This window comes from Sabethes cyaneus, chromosome 2 (assembly GCF_943734655.1).
Source record: "Sabethes cyaneus chromosome 2, idSabCyanKW18_F2, whole genome shotgun sequence".
NCBI lineage: Eukaryota > Metazoa > Arthropoda > Insecta > Diptera > Culicidae > Sabethes > Sabethes cyaneus.
In genome coordinates this window covers 144853314-144869196 of record NC_071354.1, presented here as the reverse complement: position 1 = coordinate 144869196, position 15883 = coordinate 144853314, and the positions used below count along the sequence as shown (strand labels likewise).

The 15883-nt window shown below is 40.0% G+C and overlaps 1 protein-coding gene across 1 annotated transcript; it reads left to right on the top strand.

Annotated features, from left to right (window-relative positions):
* The first annotated feature begins 1708 nt into the window (after positions 1-1708).
* Positions 1709-14337, top strand: LOC128737763 (uncharacterized). Its single transcript, XM_053832467.1, has 3 exons — positions 1709-2024; positions 8997-9171; positions 14051-14337. The coding sequence occupies exons 1-3, from the start codon at positions 1709-1711 to the stop codon at positions 14238-14240; spliced, it is 681 nt and encodes a 226-aa protein (XP_053688442.1). The 3' UTR covers positions 14241-14337.
* Positions 14338-15883: the final 1546 nt, after the last annotated feature.

Sequence of the window (15883 nt, the reverse complement as noted above, 5' to 3'; positions counted from 1 at the left end):
TCATAATAGGGAGTTTTGAGACCATCTTAACCATGAAGTGTAGTGAAGTGATCCGAGTCACCGTCTGCGCTTTAATAGGATGCGTCGCCAATTATGTCTGGGAAAGCTGGTAGTTCATTAAATGTGGTCCATTGGTGTTTTTATCTAGTTTGGTAACCTGCAGGTGTACTTGGGTAAGAATTTATGCTGGAAGAAGGAGTTATGAATGGCCATGTTCTTGGAAATGGCTAGGTCGACAAGCCTTGGCCCATTTCGTAGGTCAGTTGATGTGCGCTGAATCCTCCAATCACCGGTTTGTGCCACTTCTCCCGGCCAACCTGAGATTTAAAACGGAGATGACGGCCTTATTGTGTTTTAAACATCGTGACCATATTATGAAGATTTGCTCGTATTTACGCTCTCAATAACTCTAAATGTCGCTGGCCCAGATTCAATTTTTTGATACCAAAAGAAAGAGACGTTTTATAAGGATCCATGACACGATTCTTGTGCACTCCGCACGACTATTTTTAGTAGTTTTGAAAGGCATTGTACCCTGGTTATCCCGGTGATATAGGGGTGCATAAATCAATAAATCATGGAATCCGCCGAGATTAATTAGTTTCTTTTTGCCATAACTAAGCTATTTTTATATAGAATTCAATCCGTAAAATGTTCGGTATTGAGATATTAAGATAAATGACCTTTTTGAAAAATACACACTGTGAAATGCTTCAGACAGACCAGAAGACACAAAGAAAGACTATGCTATGATCTTGAGAGTTGCAATTTGTTTTAGCATGGAAGTCGTCGTCGTACACGCTGTAAAATGCATTCATTATAGGAGCGTAGTCCTCGATCTTGAAAAGTGATTTTTCATGTTCACAGAATAATATATTCTCCTCTCATTGTTGACTTATTATGAACATTGTAGAAAATTTCATGATATGTCCGCTCTCTGCAATTACCGCCAATTTCTGTTGCACATTTTCCTCTTTATTCACCTACATATACTTCCATTGTTCTCCGGAATGGTGCGTGCAAGAAAACCTTCCTATCATGCGATACGAAACTTGATTCAGTCACACAGATAGTTAATTGGCTTGAGGATCCACAAGCGTGTCTGATGTACCGCAGCGAAATCATTCACACCGTCTCGCGTCTTTTTCATTTCTCCCACATTTTCACTGTGTCTTTTTTCAAAAAACCTGACAGAGAAACATCAAAAGTAGGCCACCCGGTGGCACTGCATTCAATTCATTACCTTTTTCATCTCCAATCACACCGGTTGGCGATCGAATTCCGGAACGCCAGCTAGCATAATACCGGCTTGGTCCGATTGGCATACTGTAGTAGAAGTCTAAACTTATATGCTATGTTATAGCATGGGCGGTAGATCAATATTCAAATTTTACTTATCTTGTTAACCCAGTTTAGCGAAACGGTTAGTTCAACGTAATTCTCAACTTTTATTCGAATGTATCATTCCTCTCATCTGGTCGTCTTATACCTTTCTCTCAAGATTTTCGTTACGGCTTATAGATCAATTGAAATCAGGTTTGTGAAGAGTCTTTTGATCCAGACACATTTGCGAAAAATACGCCTGGATGGCGCCGGTTGTGGATTTCTGTTAGCTGTAACCTAATTAGCTAATTCACACTTCAGACTATTTATCCTGATACCAGTTATTTTCTTCTTTCCACAGATACTTGCGATACTATTCACCTGTATGGAAATTGCTCGAGCGGCACAAGCGCTTTGGCCTAATCTATCCACAGAGAAGTGCTCCAGTAGTGGGAACTTGAAATACATTTCCGGCAACGCGTTAACGGACAGTCCGAGCTGTATAGGACCGAACGATGCTCCATACCCAAGCAACGTGGTAGCCCGGACGTTTTCCAGCTGGAACCCAAGTGGATCTTCTAGGCGGGGTCGGATGAGCCAACTTCCCACGGTAGATCCCAAGCTAATGCAGCGGACATTGCTGCAAGTGTACGGCGATGCAAATGGAGAACAACTGCAGGAAGATATACGCACCAGATATAGTAAGTATTTTACTCGTGGTGCAATAACTAAACAAAAAGTAAATAGAAATCTGTTAGAATATGTGAATGTGCATCGATTACGTAGATTATGTAGCTGACAAGCTGATTTGTTTATCTAAATGAAATACTTATCGATGATTTTTACTTAGTAAAGTACTAGTTAAAAATGTCACATAAATCTCTTATTTTGCCTAAAACCAGAATCAGAAAAAAAAACAAATGCAATAACTAGCATGCAATGGAAAGAGAAACTTCTGTTGAACTCACAGTGCGAGCGTTACCTTCCGAGGCGGCGATTTCCACACAATCATCCCGTTACGATGATTTTTCCCATGCGAACTTCAATTGACTCAACCTCACTCCAAAAGCCGGACCTATTAAAGCACGAAACTCGCTTTGTTATGATAACGAACACTTGGTATTCTGCAAGTGGATACCGATTGGGTGAGAGTTTAGGATAAACAATTATCAATTACACCTCTTCATGGTGGTCCCGTTTCCGGAGATTGCTCTATCGTGTCAATTATCATTGAAGTGTTTGATTGTGGATGATTTTTATTGACTGTAAGTAACACACGGCAATGATTGATGGGTGATATCAAAGGTGAGATGAACTCTACCGTTATCCGGATATCGATGAGCTTTGAAACGGATATCGAAGGGTTTTCGGACACAATGCACAGTAGTATCAATTATTTCATACAGCTAGCAAACTTCTTTGTAATGCACACAATGGCAAAAATGTAGACATTAACTTTTCTCGTGCATTTCACCCCAAGTGCGAAGCATTTGCAAGTTTAATTTAAACTTTCGAAATTCCATATTTCGCATCACTTTACTGTTGATTGTTGTGCTTGAATGTTTGGTAAAATCTGTTGCATTTTTGCAGATTGGCTTGGGCTAGTGTTTTTCACAACAAATCGATAAAAATAACAAAATAATATAAATGTTTACTCGATTGCAATATAACTTTGTTATATAACTTAGCGTATGCTGGCTACTACCTGAAGCTATTTTTTGCAGTATGAACATTGTTCGGAAATAATCTTCTATAGAATACAGGATGTTAGGTAGCTTAGTGCAAAAATTTCAGGGGGTGATAGAGGGCTACTTTTAAAATCCTTCTACGCATATGGTCAAATCTCAATCGTTACAGAGTTATTAAACATTTTTAGTTTTCGATTCTGTTTGCTTTAAATTAGCTCTGGTACAAAAACTATGCTAGCTAGCTCCATTCTGATACTTCCAATCAAAAACCGAGAAAATGTAGTATTGAAAATTGGTCTTAAACTTCCTACTTCGTAAAATTTAGTAAATTTTTAGAAGCGAAAAGCTTTGAAGTGTTTCTCAACGCGTTTTTATAGATTTTTTTCTAAAAAGGTGTGATGAAACTACAGAAATACTTCGTTGTAAAACAAACTCGATATAAGACAATTCGATATAAGACAATTTTTACCTCAAGATAAGACAAATCCCTTTGACATAGCTGGTATCGATACCAGAGCTAATTTTCCATTCCAAAATCGGCGCCATGAAAATGTTCATTATTTCAATATAACCCCAAAAATTGTAAAAAACTAATAGTTTAAACAATAATATTCGAAATATTCATATCTTTCCACTAACGATAACAAATCTACTAAATCAATCGTTACACGAGGGAGTGTTCCCAGAACAATTAAAAAGAAGGCTCGTGTTACGCCCATATATAAACAAGGCATAAAAGCAAACGTTGAAAATTATAGACCAATCTCCATCTTATCTAATTTGTCTAAGCCGTTTGAAAAATTAATACATACAAGATTATATGATTTCTTTACCGGAAATAATATAATTAGTGAAAGGCAATTTGAATTTCAGCCACGTTCAAACACCACAGGTGCTGTAGTTAGTCTGATCGATCAGATTCAAACAAATATAGATCAAAGGAAAATCTGTTCGGCGATATTTGTGGACGTATCCAAAGCTTTTGACTGTGTCCCACATGATATGCTTCTTATAAAACTGTTTAGATATGGCATTAAAGGCAATGCTTATAGCTTGATTGTAACATTATTGAAGGATCGGGATCAAATAGTTCAGTTAAATGATCACAGTAGTCGTGAACAAAGAATTCGTTATGGAGTACCTCAGGACTCAACACGAGGACTACTCCTGTTCATTATATATGTTAATGATACATTTGAGCTTCCTCTAAGAGGTACTCTAGAAATGTTCGCAGATGATTCCGTATTTGTCTATAGTGCTGAAAGTCTTGATCAATTATTTTCCAACATGCAGCATAACTTGAACCTTGTTGGTTCTTCAATAACGGATTAACCATAAATGCGTCAAAATCTAAGTATATGATCTTTTCAAACACGAACAAGCACGAAGAACAAATGATCTCTATGCATTTAATAATATGCTTAACTTTGATCAAATCAAGTTATGTGAAGCAATCTTGTTCGTTTACAAAGTCAAAAATAATCTTATTAAAAATAACTTGAATTTGCGAAGCAATCGTGATCTTCATAGCTATGAGACACGTTCAGTAAATAACTTACGCACACTGGCACCAAGAATAAATTATCTACGACTAGGATGTATGTATAGTGCAATAATTAGCTTTACAAATTACCAGCAAATATTTCGAATATTGTTCCACTTTGCAGGTTCAAAAAAGCTTTAAAAGCGTGTGTTCTAAATACTTAGTTTAGACTTTTATTATTAACTTGAATGCAGAATAACATGATTGAAAGACCTCAATATCAGTCCTTGTGATTGCCGGAGGTCTGTTGTACCTACATAAATGCATGTGATTAGGGGAAATACGGAACAATGCTAAATATTGTAAATTACGCTAAGGATATCATTGCAATAAATGTGATTAAGGGGTTTTTATGCCTGGATGGAAATATGACTAAACTGCATATAGTGTTTCCACCTTGGCTTTTCCCCTTCCCAGAAAATATAAAATAAATAATCTAATCTAATCTAATCTCACACTAACGCAGCCAATTCTTGAAGGCATCCTGGAAAATGACGATTACTTGAATCAATCATTTTGCTTGTCAACGGCCAGGCCAACTGCGCAGCATGTACCGCAGAGAGAATTCCAAGGAATCAAGTGGAACCAGAAAAAATATCTAATTCCATTTAACTCCTTGAAATCAAGGGGAAGGAAGAAAGCGTGGACCTCCCGTACCAAACGCTTCCCGTACACATAGATAATGATTTATTTACAATCGTTGGGAGTATCTTTGCTAATAAAGGTTAAGTGATACTCCGGACCCTCAGGGATGAACTAATGGTATTTAGACCAGAAGCCAGGCTGCAATTGGCCAAGGATATAGCGCCTTATTTCGCTCTCTGAAAATAGATTAGTTTGCCAAAAATATTAGTTTAAATCATATAATACTTGAAAATAAAGTCGTGTGGTTTAATGGTTGCCTAAAACTACATTTGTAAGGTTAGGAACTGAAAACCGCACGACCCCGCACCTCCTAGCTTGGCTACTTAATTATACAAATTGAAGTATTTCCAGGTATGGCCACGTGGAGGCGCTAGGTAGGGGCTTGGGATGGCTAGAGCTATGTTGGGCGCTTCTTCCTAGTTGCCTTCCCCATTTCATACCCCCAGAAAATATAAAATAAATAAATAAATAAAGTAGTACTAGGGTAGGGAACCTATTTTAAGCAGTCCAAAAAAATAATAATAAATAGTTCAAATAACGTAAACATACAACACAGATATTAAGATTTGATCATATGCGCAAAAGGATTTTTACGTTAAATGTGGTCATCTTTCTACTTACTTTACTTTTTCGGCGACAATCCGCTTATCGAATTTATGCCGAATTCAGGAGTCGTATCCATATTTCTCGGTCTTGATCTGCCGCTCTCCAGTCGCCCCTAACACCCGCTGCTCTAGCATCCTCGTCAACAGCGCTCATCCAAAGGGTACGGGGTCTGCCTCCAAGTCGTCGGCCTCTGCCGGGTTCTCCGCTAAATATTGTTTTCGCTGATCTGTCATCCGGCATCCTTGCTACGTAGCCGGCCCATTTTAGCCTGCCGTATTTAATCGCTTCACAATATCCGCTTCTTTGTATACTTTGTATATTTCATGATTCATGCGCCTGCGCGACACTCCTTCATATAATATGATGCCAAGAATTGATCGCAGGATCTTACGCTCAAAAACGCCAAGAGCCTGTCGGTCGCTCTCTTTCAACGTCCATGCTTCGTGGACGTAGTATACCACCGGCAGAAATAGCGTCTTATAGAGCGCGAGTTTTGTACGCAGTTGTAGACTACAGGACCCCAGCTGGCTACGTAATCCGTAGAAGGCTCTGTTGGCAGCCTATTCCTGCCTTTTTACTTCACGGCTCATCGTTGTCACATGTCACTAACGTACTAAGGTAAACAAATTCGTCGACCCCTTCAAAAGTACCTCCATCTATCACCACTGCAGTTCCAACACCCGAAGGGCTACCACGCTCTCTACCAGCCACTATGTACTTTGTTTTGGCAGAGTTTATGATAAACCCTTTCCTCGCAGCTTCCTCCTTCAGATGCGTATATGTATTCTTCCACAGCTCTACGGTTTTCACCGATGGTATCGATATCGCCCGCGAACGATGGTACCGCTTCTCTGCACGCCTGCCCTTCGAATAGCACCTTCCAATGCAATGTTGAGCAGCAAATTTGATAGTCCGTCCCTTTGCTTCAAACTATCTAACGTCACAAACGAGTCCGATGTCTCACCCATTATCCAGATGATTGATTTCGAACCAACAAGGGTGGCACGAATCAGCCTAATCAGTTTTGTTGGAAAACCATCTACCATAGCTCATTTCGTTTAACTGAATCGTACGCCGCCTTGAAGTCTATAAACAAATGGTGAGTCTGCAAGTTGAATTCCCGAAATTTTTCGAGGATCTGTCGCAAGGTGAACATTTGGTCCGTCGTGGAGCGTTCCTCTCGAAAACCGCACTGGTACTCGCCAACAAAGGTTTCCTGCAACGGCCTCAGTCTGAGAAACAGGATGCGGGAGAGCATTTTGTATGCAGAATTGAGGAGAGTAATGCCTCGATAATTGCTGCATTCGAGTCGATAGCTATTTTTGTAAATAGGGCATATGAGACCTTCCAACCAGTCCGTAGGTAATTCCTCCTCAGTTCATATCTTTAGTATAACCTGATGGATCGCACAATACAGCCATTCGCTCCCGACTTTCAAAAGTTCGGCGGGAATGACGTCCTTTCAAGCTGCTTTGCTGTTTTTCAGCTCTCTCGCTGCTTTTCTTTGGGGGGAAATCATCTGGACCATCTTATTCAACCGCTGCCGCTGCGTCATTGCCTGCAGCTCCGAGACCAGTGGACGGGACATGTCGCTTCCTGACATATTTGTCCATGTGCGCCAGGTACTTTTTCACTGTTTGGCCGGTTGCACCGACCTCCCGGCGCAGCGATGTAACCACTTTTCCCTCGGAGTTCTTCAGCATCCTTTGGAGCTTCTTGTCGCTCAGGGTCGTCGGCCGTCCGGAACCGGGCTTTCTTTCGACTGTTGCCCAATAATGCCAAGACGTTGTAGATGCCGGAAAGGGCGTATCGGGTGTCCACAAACTGCCGCGCGATGTGGGTTTTCGACGCGGCGGGGTACCTTTTTTTGAATGCGCACACTTCTGAACCAAGTAGCTTCACTGTTTTCACCATCACGGTTAGAGTTTGCTGATAGAGCTGTAGAATTTTTTTGCAATTGAGCTAATATAATTATCTTCCATGCGAAATTTATCAAACTCAATTAGCTGTCTTAGTTTTTTTATCACCATAAAAAAGTCCATTTTTTTAATGCATACGTTACCACATTAATAGCAGTAGAAATCTAACAAATTTATTGCGTTTTGCCAAGTTACCGCAATAAGATCAATTTTGTACTGATTAACTCTATTGTATTGCTACGTCCCACCTACAGTATGTTTATAAGATATGTGACGCAGCCAACTAGTTTCATCGTGGAAATGTAAGCAACCGCAATAAATTTGCCTAATTAATAGTTTTATTATGGTTTTATAGTCAACTGTAAGTATATTGTGACTTTCATCTTCTTGGTATTGCGTTATACACCACAATAAAATCAGAGGATTTAAACTAAACCAAAGGTTTAATACCGCACTTAAACCTTTATAAAATTCAAATAAAATTAATAAGGCTTTAGAATTATTACTTGGGCTTCTGTTATTTATTCAAAGGCAGCTGTTTCAGTACAGGACAATTGCAGGGTTGGTGTTATAATCCTGTCGGCTCTTACTCTTTCAATCTATCCCAGTGGAGATTCGAATATGCGACGACTGGCTTTGTTAGACCAGTGCTGTGCCTCGAGGCCAACTGGGTGGGACTGATCTTTTTGATATTTTCATTATTGATTATTTGCAGTGAGTATAAAGAATGTTGCTGATACTAAAATACTGATAATAAGTCATTTAAGTGCGATGTAGATATTGAAATATGTGGTTGGTTTGTCTGTATAATTAAAATTGTGTGTTTTGATTTTGGTTTTGTAGAGCCGTGTAGAATTGTAAATCCAGTGCTATTGGTTAAACTTTAAAATTTAAAAACTTTAATCCAACACATTGCCGAAAAAATTGAGTTATAGGGGAGTAATAGAGTTATGCTATTGAGTTATAGGGGAACCAACCTAATTTTGACTCCATCTGTAGTGGTACATTATTTGAACACTTATTGAAAAATCAAAAGGAAGTGTCCAAATTATGCACAGCTGCAGATGAGGTCCAAAATAGGTTTGTAACCCTATCGTGACACACGAACATTGTTTTATCTTTTATTTATTTCCGTTCCATTCCATGAACAGGTAGCGACCACGTGCTTGCAATAGCGAACATTTTTTGATTCCAAATAAGAATGTCAATTTTCATTCCATCGTATTGTTTCGAAAATCTAATCATCACTCTTCCTTTTTCCGCATTTCGAAGGTCGCTCCGTAGATAGTACGCCGCAGTGCCGCAGCGATACCCCGTCTCGGCTGTGCAAAACCCGCTACAACACCACCGCTCCAATGTACGGCGTGAGTCTCACTTCCGGTCAGCCGGTAACAATCGTGCAAAAGTTCCCCGATCTACTGCAGCAGGTCGTCTTCGAAGTGTGCGAGTAAGTACCCTTTTTGATCTTCAGCTGACTATCCTCAGCAATCACTAGCTCAACAGGCCGAACATGACATTGTGAGTGTATTGCCTCGTTTACTTATCCAATGGCCCCCCGGTACTTTGCTGGGCTGAGTTATGCGGCGGCGGCGCGTCTTGGCTTGGCACGAGGTTATTATTGATTTGGCTGGGAATCTACAAAAGTTTCTCCTCGCTACTGTTATGCTGCTCACTTTCGATTGTAGCGAGAGAGCGGCCATAAATATTATTTCTGGCCAAGCAATTGACTTCGAAAAATCTTTTCACTGTTGTTGTTATCATTGTTTATTTTGTTTGCTGCATTTTCGGATGCCTTACGAGGAAATCACATTGTAAAAATTTCTCTTTGTCAATGGTCTGAAGAATAGTACTGTTTTGTTTCATAGTTGTAAAACATGGAGGAAGCAAATATATTCATTGCGACGGAAGTTGTTCATGTTTTATTAGTTGCGAATATCACCGCGTAGTTGAGAATATACTTAGAGCCAACTTACTAAAACCATTACTAAAAATTAAACCAACCGAATAAACTTCGTAGGAGCTAGCCGCGACGGTCATATGCTCAAAACTATTTTCAGATATTAAATTGTATGAATTAAATTGTGTAAAATGAAATAAACGTTAAATTGTATCAAAAAAACAAACATTGAAATGTATAATAATAAAAAACAACACGACCACTATACTATTCTTTATAACAAAATATGGTATAAATTCAATCCAAAACTGTGTCATAATACACACTGCTCATTGTAACATTTTTAGATTTTTTGTGTAAATAAAAACGCAGGTGTTTAATAATATAGTACCTCCTTGGCGGGGAACGTAAAGTATTTAATCCCCTGCTAGTCGTTGCAGAATAGCTTGAAGTACGGCCCGTCATCCATTATGACCATGAGGTCGTCGCGCTTCACCGAAAAGATGTTTTTTAGACAGAACTGGCCTCGGCTGACGCTTCCGCATAAAAATTTCGATTTTGTCCATTACTTACTTACTTACTTACTTAATTGGCCTAACGTCTTACGACAATGCCTACGCAGTATAATTTCTCCATCTGTTTCGGTCCATGGCAACTGATCTCCAGTTCCGCGGGCACCCAGTGCTCGCCAGATCTCGCTCCACCTGGTCTTGCCACCTCGCTCGCTGTGCCCCTCTTCGTCTTGTTCCTACCAGATTTGATGCGAAAACCATTTTTGCAGGAGTTGATCGGCATTCTAGCAACATGTCCTGCCCAACGTATCCGTCCAGCTTTAACCACTTTCTGAATACTTGGTTCGCCGTAGAGACGCGCGAGCTCGTGGTTCATTCTCCGCCTCCATATACCGTTCTCTTGCACTCCGCCAAACATGGTTCTTAGCACCCGCCGTTCGAAAACTCCGAGTGCTCGTAGGTTTTCTTCTAGCAGTGTCCACGTTTCGTGCCCGTAGAGGACAACCGGTCTAATTAGCGTTTTGTATAGTGTGCACTTTGTACAGGGGCTCAAATTGTTCGACCGCCAGTGTTTGTGGAGTCCGTAGAAGGCCCGACTTGCGCTGATAATACGTCTTTTAATCTCACGGCTGGTATTGTTGTCATCTGTTGTCAGTGAGCCCAGGTATACGAACTCATCCCCGTCGATTACCACGGTACTGCCCAAGCGAGCCCTGTCGCGCTCGGTCCCACGCCCAGCATATACTTCGTTTTAGACGTATTTATCTTCAGTCCAATCTTCTCTGCTTCGCGTTTTCGTCTGGTGTACTGATCTTCCACCGCCTTATAAATTGACTGGATTTATTGAAAAACGTGCCCTGCATTTCGATCGCCGCTCGTCTAATAACACCTTCAAGCGCAATGTTGAATAGCAGGCAGGAAAGACCAACTCCTTGTCGAAGTCTCCTGTGAGTTTCGAATGGGTCCGACAATCCACCCGAGATTCTCACAGCACTTGATCCATCGTAGCCATGATAAGTCTAGTAAGCTTACCCGGAAAGCCGTTTTCGTCCAAAATTTTCCATAGCTCTTGTCGGTTTACGCTATCATATGCGGCTTTGAAATCGATGAACAGGTGGTGCGTGGGGACTCGGGATTCGCGGCACTTCTGGAGAATCTGCCGCAGGGTGAAGATTTCGTCCGTTGTAGACCGACCCTCCATGAAGCCGGCCTGGTAACTTCCCACAAATTTATTGGCTATTGGCGATAGTCGATGAAAGATGACTTGGGACAGCACTTTGTAGGCGGCATTCAGGATAGTGATTGCTCGGTAATTCTCACAATCCAGCTTATCACCTTTTTTGTAGATAGGGCAGATAACCCCGTCTTTCCACTCCTCCGGTAGTCGTTCCGTATCCCAAATCTTGACAATCAGTTGATGCAGAGAGCCGGCCAGCTTTTCCGGGCCCATTTTAATAAGTTCCGCTCCAATGCCATCCCTTCCCGCTGCTTTGTTGTTCTTCAGCCGCTGGATGACTTCTTTAACTTCCCTTATCGATGGGGGTGGCATATCAGCTGCCCTGCTATGAACAACGCTGCAGACTCTTCGATCTTGACCCGTTGACCACTCGTCGCGACGTGATCAGAGCAATGGCTCTCGCCGACATGCTGACCTCGAGAGTGAATTGCCCATGTCTACTCGCAAACTTCAACATATATGCCCAAAGTCGTGTTCTGGGCAACGGTTCATTTCTGCGTGTACCGCAACGGCGAACCAACTATAGCACATTTAGCACAATCATCGGTCTGCAACGCCATTTCAATCGATTTACACTTAGCTTCGACTTAAACGTCAGCCGCGAGGTACTGAAAACTCGTTTCCTGGCTCTAGAACGTAGATTCTAGTTTAAGTGTATCAGTAGGGCCAGTAGGCCTGTTGATATTTTTATACAAATAAACAAATAAACATCTTCGTTGCTTGCTACACCAATGTGGTCACTTCCACCGCTATCATGGTTTTCCGCCTGCACGCCATTCAGGTGTTCATCGTAGTGCTGCTTCCACCTTTCGATCACCGCACGGTCGTCAGTCAAGATACCTCCATCTTTATCTCTGCACATTTCGGTCCGCGGCAAGAAACCTTTGCGAGATCCGTTGAGTCTCTGATAGAACTTCCGTGTGTCGTGAAAACGGTACAGCTGTTCGAGTTCTTCGCACTCCTTCTCCTCTTGGTGGCGCTTGTTCTCCTTGAAGAGTCGGGTTTGCTGCCTCCGCTTCTGTTTGTATCGCTCCACATTCTGGGGGGTGGCTCTACGCAGCATTTCTACCCGCGCTGCGTTCTTCACAGCCAATATCTGCTGGCATTCCTCGTCAAACCATTTGTTAGGTCGATTCGGTGCCACACGGCCTAGGACGTTCTCCGCTACGCCGTTAATATTTGTCCATTACACAGTATTTCATTACTGTTACTGAACGGTGAGGTCACATTGCTTTTGGTTTTCCTTGTCCTTAAGCTGCTGCTGCATTTTACTATCGCGCAGCACCGTTGGGCGGCCAGAAACAGGCTCCCGTTCGTGGCTCTCGCTTTTCTCCAGAAGGACAAATGCCGGATTGGCCTATATCCGGCAAATACCAACTTCTTCGCTCCAAGACGAAGCTAACAGTACGAACAAAGCATCGAGCGTAGTTGTTTTACTGTTTTCGTCATGGCTACCACTTTCAACACTTTCAATTTATTTACTGTATATGCTTAATAAACGTAGGATTCACGGAAAATTTATTCCAATGAATTATCTTTTGTAATTTTTTCATCCTAAATCAGTTCATTTTAGATATTAAATGTTATTTAAACGATTTCATTTAAGATCTTTTGAATTAATGTCAAATAAATGTAAGAATTTCAGCATTTCATGAAAAATGAATGAAGAAAAATAGTAAAATAAATAACAGTTGTCGGGGATAACATTTGTTTTAATAAATACGAAATTATCCAGAGTACTAAAATTTATTGTTTCCTTTCATATTTTCCCTCTATGTTGAAAATATGTCTAATAGAGAGCATTAGGACATGTAATTGTTTGGATACTTTAATTAGCTATAATTAAGCATATTTTTACCAATGTCAGAGATAGAATTACTCCTTCTTCTAAATTTCTTAATGCAATATTTCGCAATCTTTCTCTGACTTTCTGAAATATTCTGAGATTTGCTGTGGCCAGAGGACGTCATGTCAAAAAGTGATTTTTTTCTTCGGTTGTATCTGATAACTGTCTAACTAAAAGTTTATTTCGTTGACTGCATTTGTTACGGTTTTGCAATAATGAGCAGTTTACTGCTTGGGAAGACTTGGGGAGCCCCAGTATATCGCTCTATTAACTGGAGAGTTGATTCAACAGCGTGGAGTCGTTTCCGTTTGTTAGTGGAAAAGCAGAGGCAGTCACGCCAACCGGTTAGATATAAATTTGATTCTGCTGGCTTGTGTTATGATAAGGTTCGTTATAAAAGCGAAGTGAGGTACTTTCATGCACCTACCTTTGCTTTGCTTCCGATTTATTCATTACGATTTTCCTTTTGAGTTCAATTAATAATAACGAAGCAAAAACTTGTTGATCCCAGGTAATTTACATGCATGTTCTTGTAAAATTTAATTAGTCGATAGCTATTTGGAATGTACACCTCAGTTTGCTTCTTTTAAAATGCCGCCATCATTTAAATCTCCTGTTTCGAGGCTTCAAGTATAACAACATTAATATTATCGATGTATGCTTACATTATGTACGATAGCATGCTATTAAAATAATTGTCTGTCTAATACTTTGAGCAAAAAATACCGTCTCGTGTTCCCAGTCGATTTTACGGTTAATTACTTCATTTGTTTTTGATCTCACGGTTTGTTTGCGCTCATTCATCAACACTGCCTTTTTGCTTTCATTTTGCAGATCGTCTGAATGCGACGTGGTTCGGGGTGAATGCACCCAAACGTATGTTCCGTACCTGTTCCTGGTGATTCCGCTGGGACCGGTGACATTGACCGGGCAGGATTATGTGCTGGTAGAGAGCGGGTGCGTGTGCAAGCCAAAGTATGCCGCGGAAAAGCCACGTGAATCCGGAGGGAACTTCATACCCTGAATGATGCCACGGAAAAGCAACCGAGCTTGGACCAACCCAACTACAAGTGGATGGAAATTTGATGCAGAGCGTTAATACTGAAGAGGAAATGTGTAAATTGAAGTGATGTTATCTTTACGATGCGGTTTGCTGAAACCGTTGCAAGCACGAGTGTTGTTTCTGATGTAGGAAATTGAATACAAGTGAAAAGGAAAAATAACAACATAGACAACGGTTCGATCATGTTTGGTGATCTCGAGCCGATAGTTTGGATTCAAAACTAAAGGGAAGCAAAAACTGAATCGTAATGGCTAAAACGGAAAGCCCATAGCTTTAAGATTATTTAATTTACTAATAAACATGTACTGTTAATTAGGACCTAGAATGCGTAGATGAATAATAATTTAACGATTTGTAAATATGGATCACCTTTTTATCGTATAGAACTATTCAATATAGAAAAGCATTTGCAGCTTTTGAACAATGGAATAACAAGATAGTATGCTAATGCAAATTGAAATATTCCAGGTTTGTTCGAGCTAAATTTAATTCCTACTATCGTTACAATCTGTACATGCAAAATTTGGATATAATAAATTATTTATTATTAACTCATAAAAGCATTATTTTAGCTCAGTAAAAATTGCTCTCGCAATCAAATAAAAGTAAGCTTTTTTGCTACTGCATACTGTACAATACCTTCTGTTCAAAATTAAATTGGACTGTTTAAATAGAACAACAACGGACAATTACTCGGAAATTCCCTGGGAAAAAGTGTTACCGTGAAAGCACCAGTCGCCGCGCATGTTTAAGTCGCCGCCCACTAGGTGGTATTTTCATCGATATCAGCAAATTAAAATCAAAACCCTCAAATCAATGCATGTAGTTTTATTGCGACAACAAAACTGTATGCATAGAATTAAGAGTTTTGATCTCAATTTGATGAAATTGATGAAAATACTACCTAGTCCGTGGTGACTCTCTATCTCTTTCGCTAAACGAACTATAAAAATTTTATCAAAAAATAACACATTTTTCAATTGTTTTTTTTTCGAGTTCATACTATATTCAGCATAGTTGCTTATTTTAGTATGTTCTGCAACTTTTTGAAGAATTTTTTTTTTAATTTAAAAAAACAAAACTTCGTATCACTCTAATAGGTGAATTCACGGTCACCCTAATAGTGCAAAAAGATGCGCTATATTTTATTATTAAACTTCTCCGGACACACCACCCTTGAAAAATTACGCATTTTTTACCCAATTGCTAATGTCCGCATTTTGTCGAATCCGGACCACCGTGCACCGGGATTGACTGCAGAAAAAAATACCGAGGTAGAGCTAAAAGTTTATGCATCATTGCAAAAGCATAAAAAATATCCGTTTTTTTTATTTCATCGGTAAGGACATCAATTGAAGACATCAAAACCCCTGTATTTTTATTTATTTTTAAACTGAGAAATTTTAACAAAACACGTGAGAGACATGAAGAACTACAATTTTTTGTTTTTGAGACACAATTTGTTTAAGAAACAAAGTTGCTAGAATACATTGGAGATGTATTGCACCTGGTAGCAATTTAACGAGTCCTACGCAAATTCTTTTTGACGTAGGACTACGTCTTACGGCAAGTTTTGAGATAGGGTGTCATTCCAAAAAATCGAA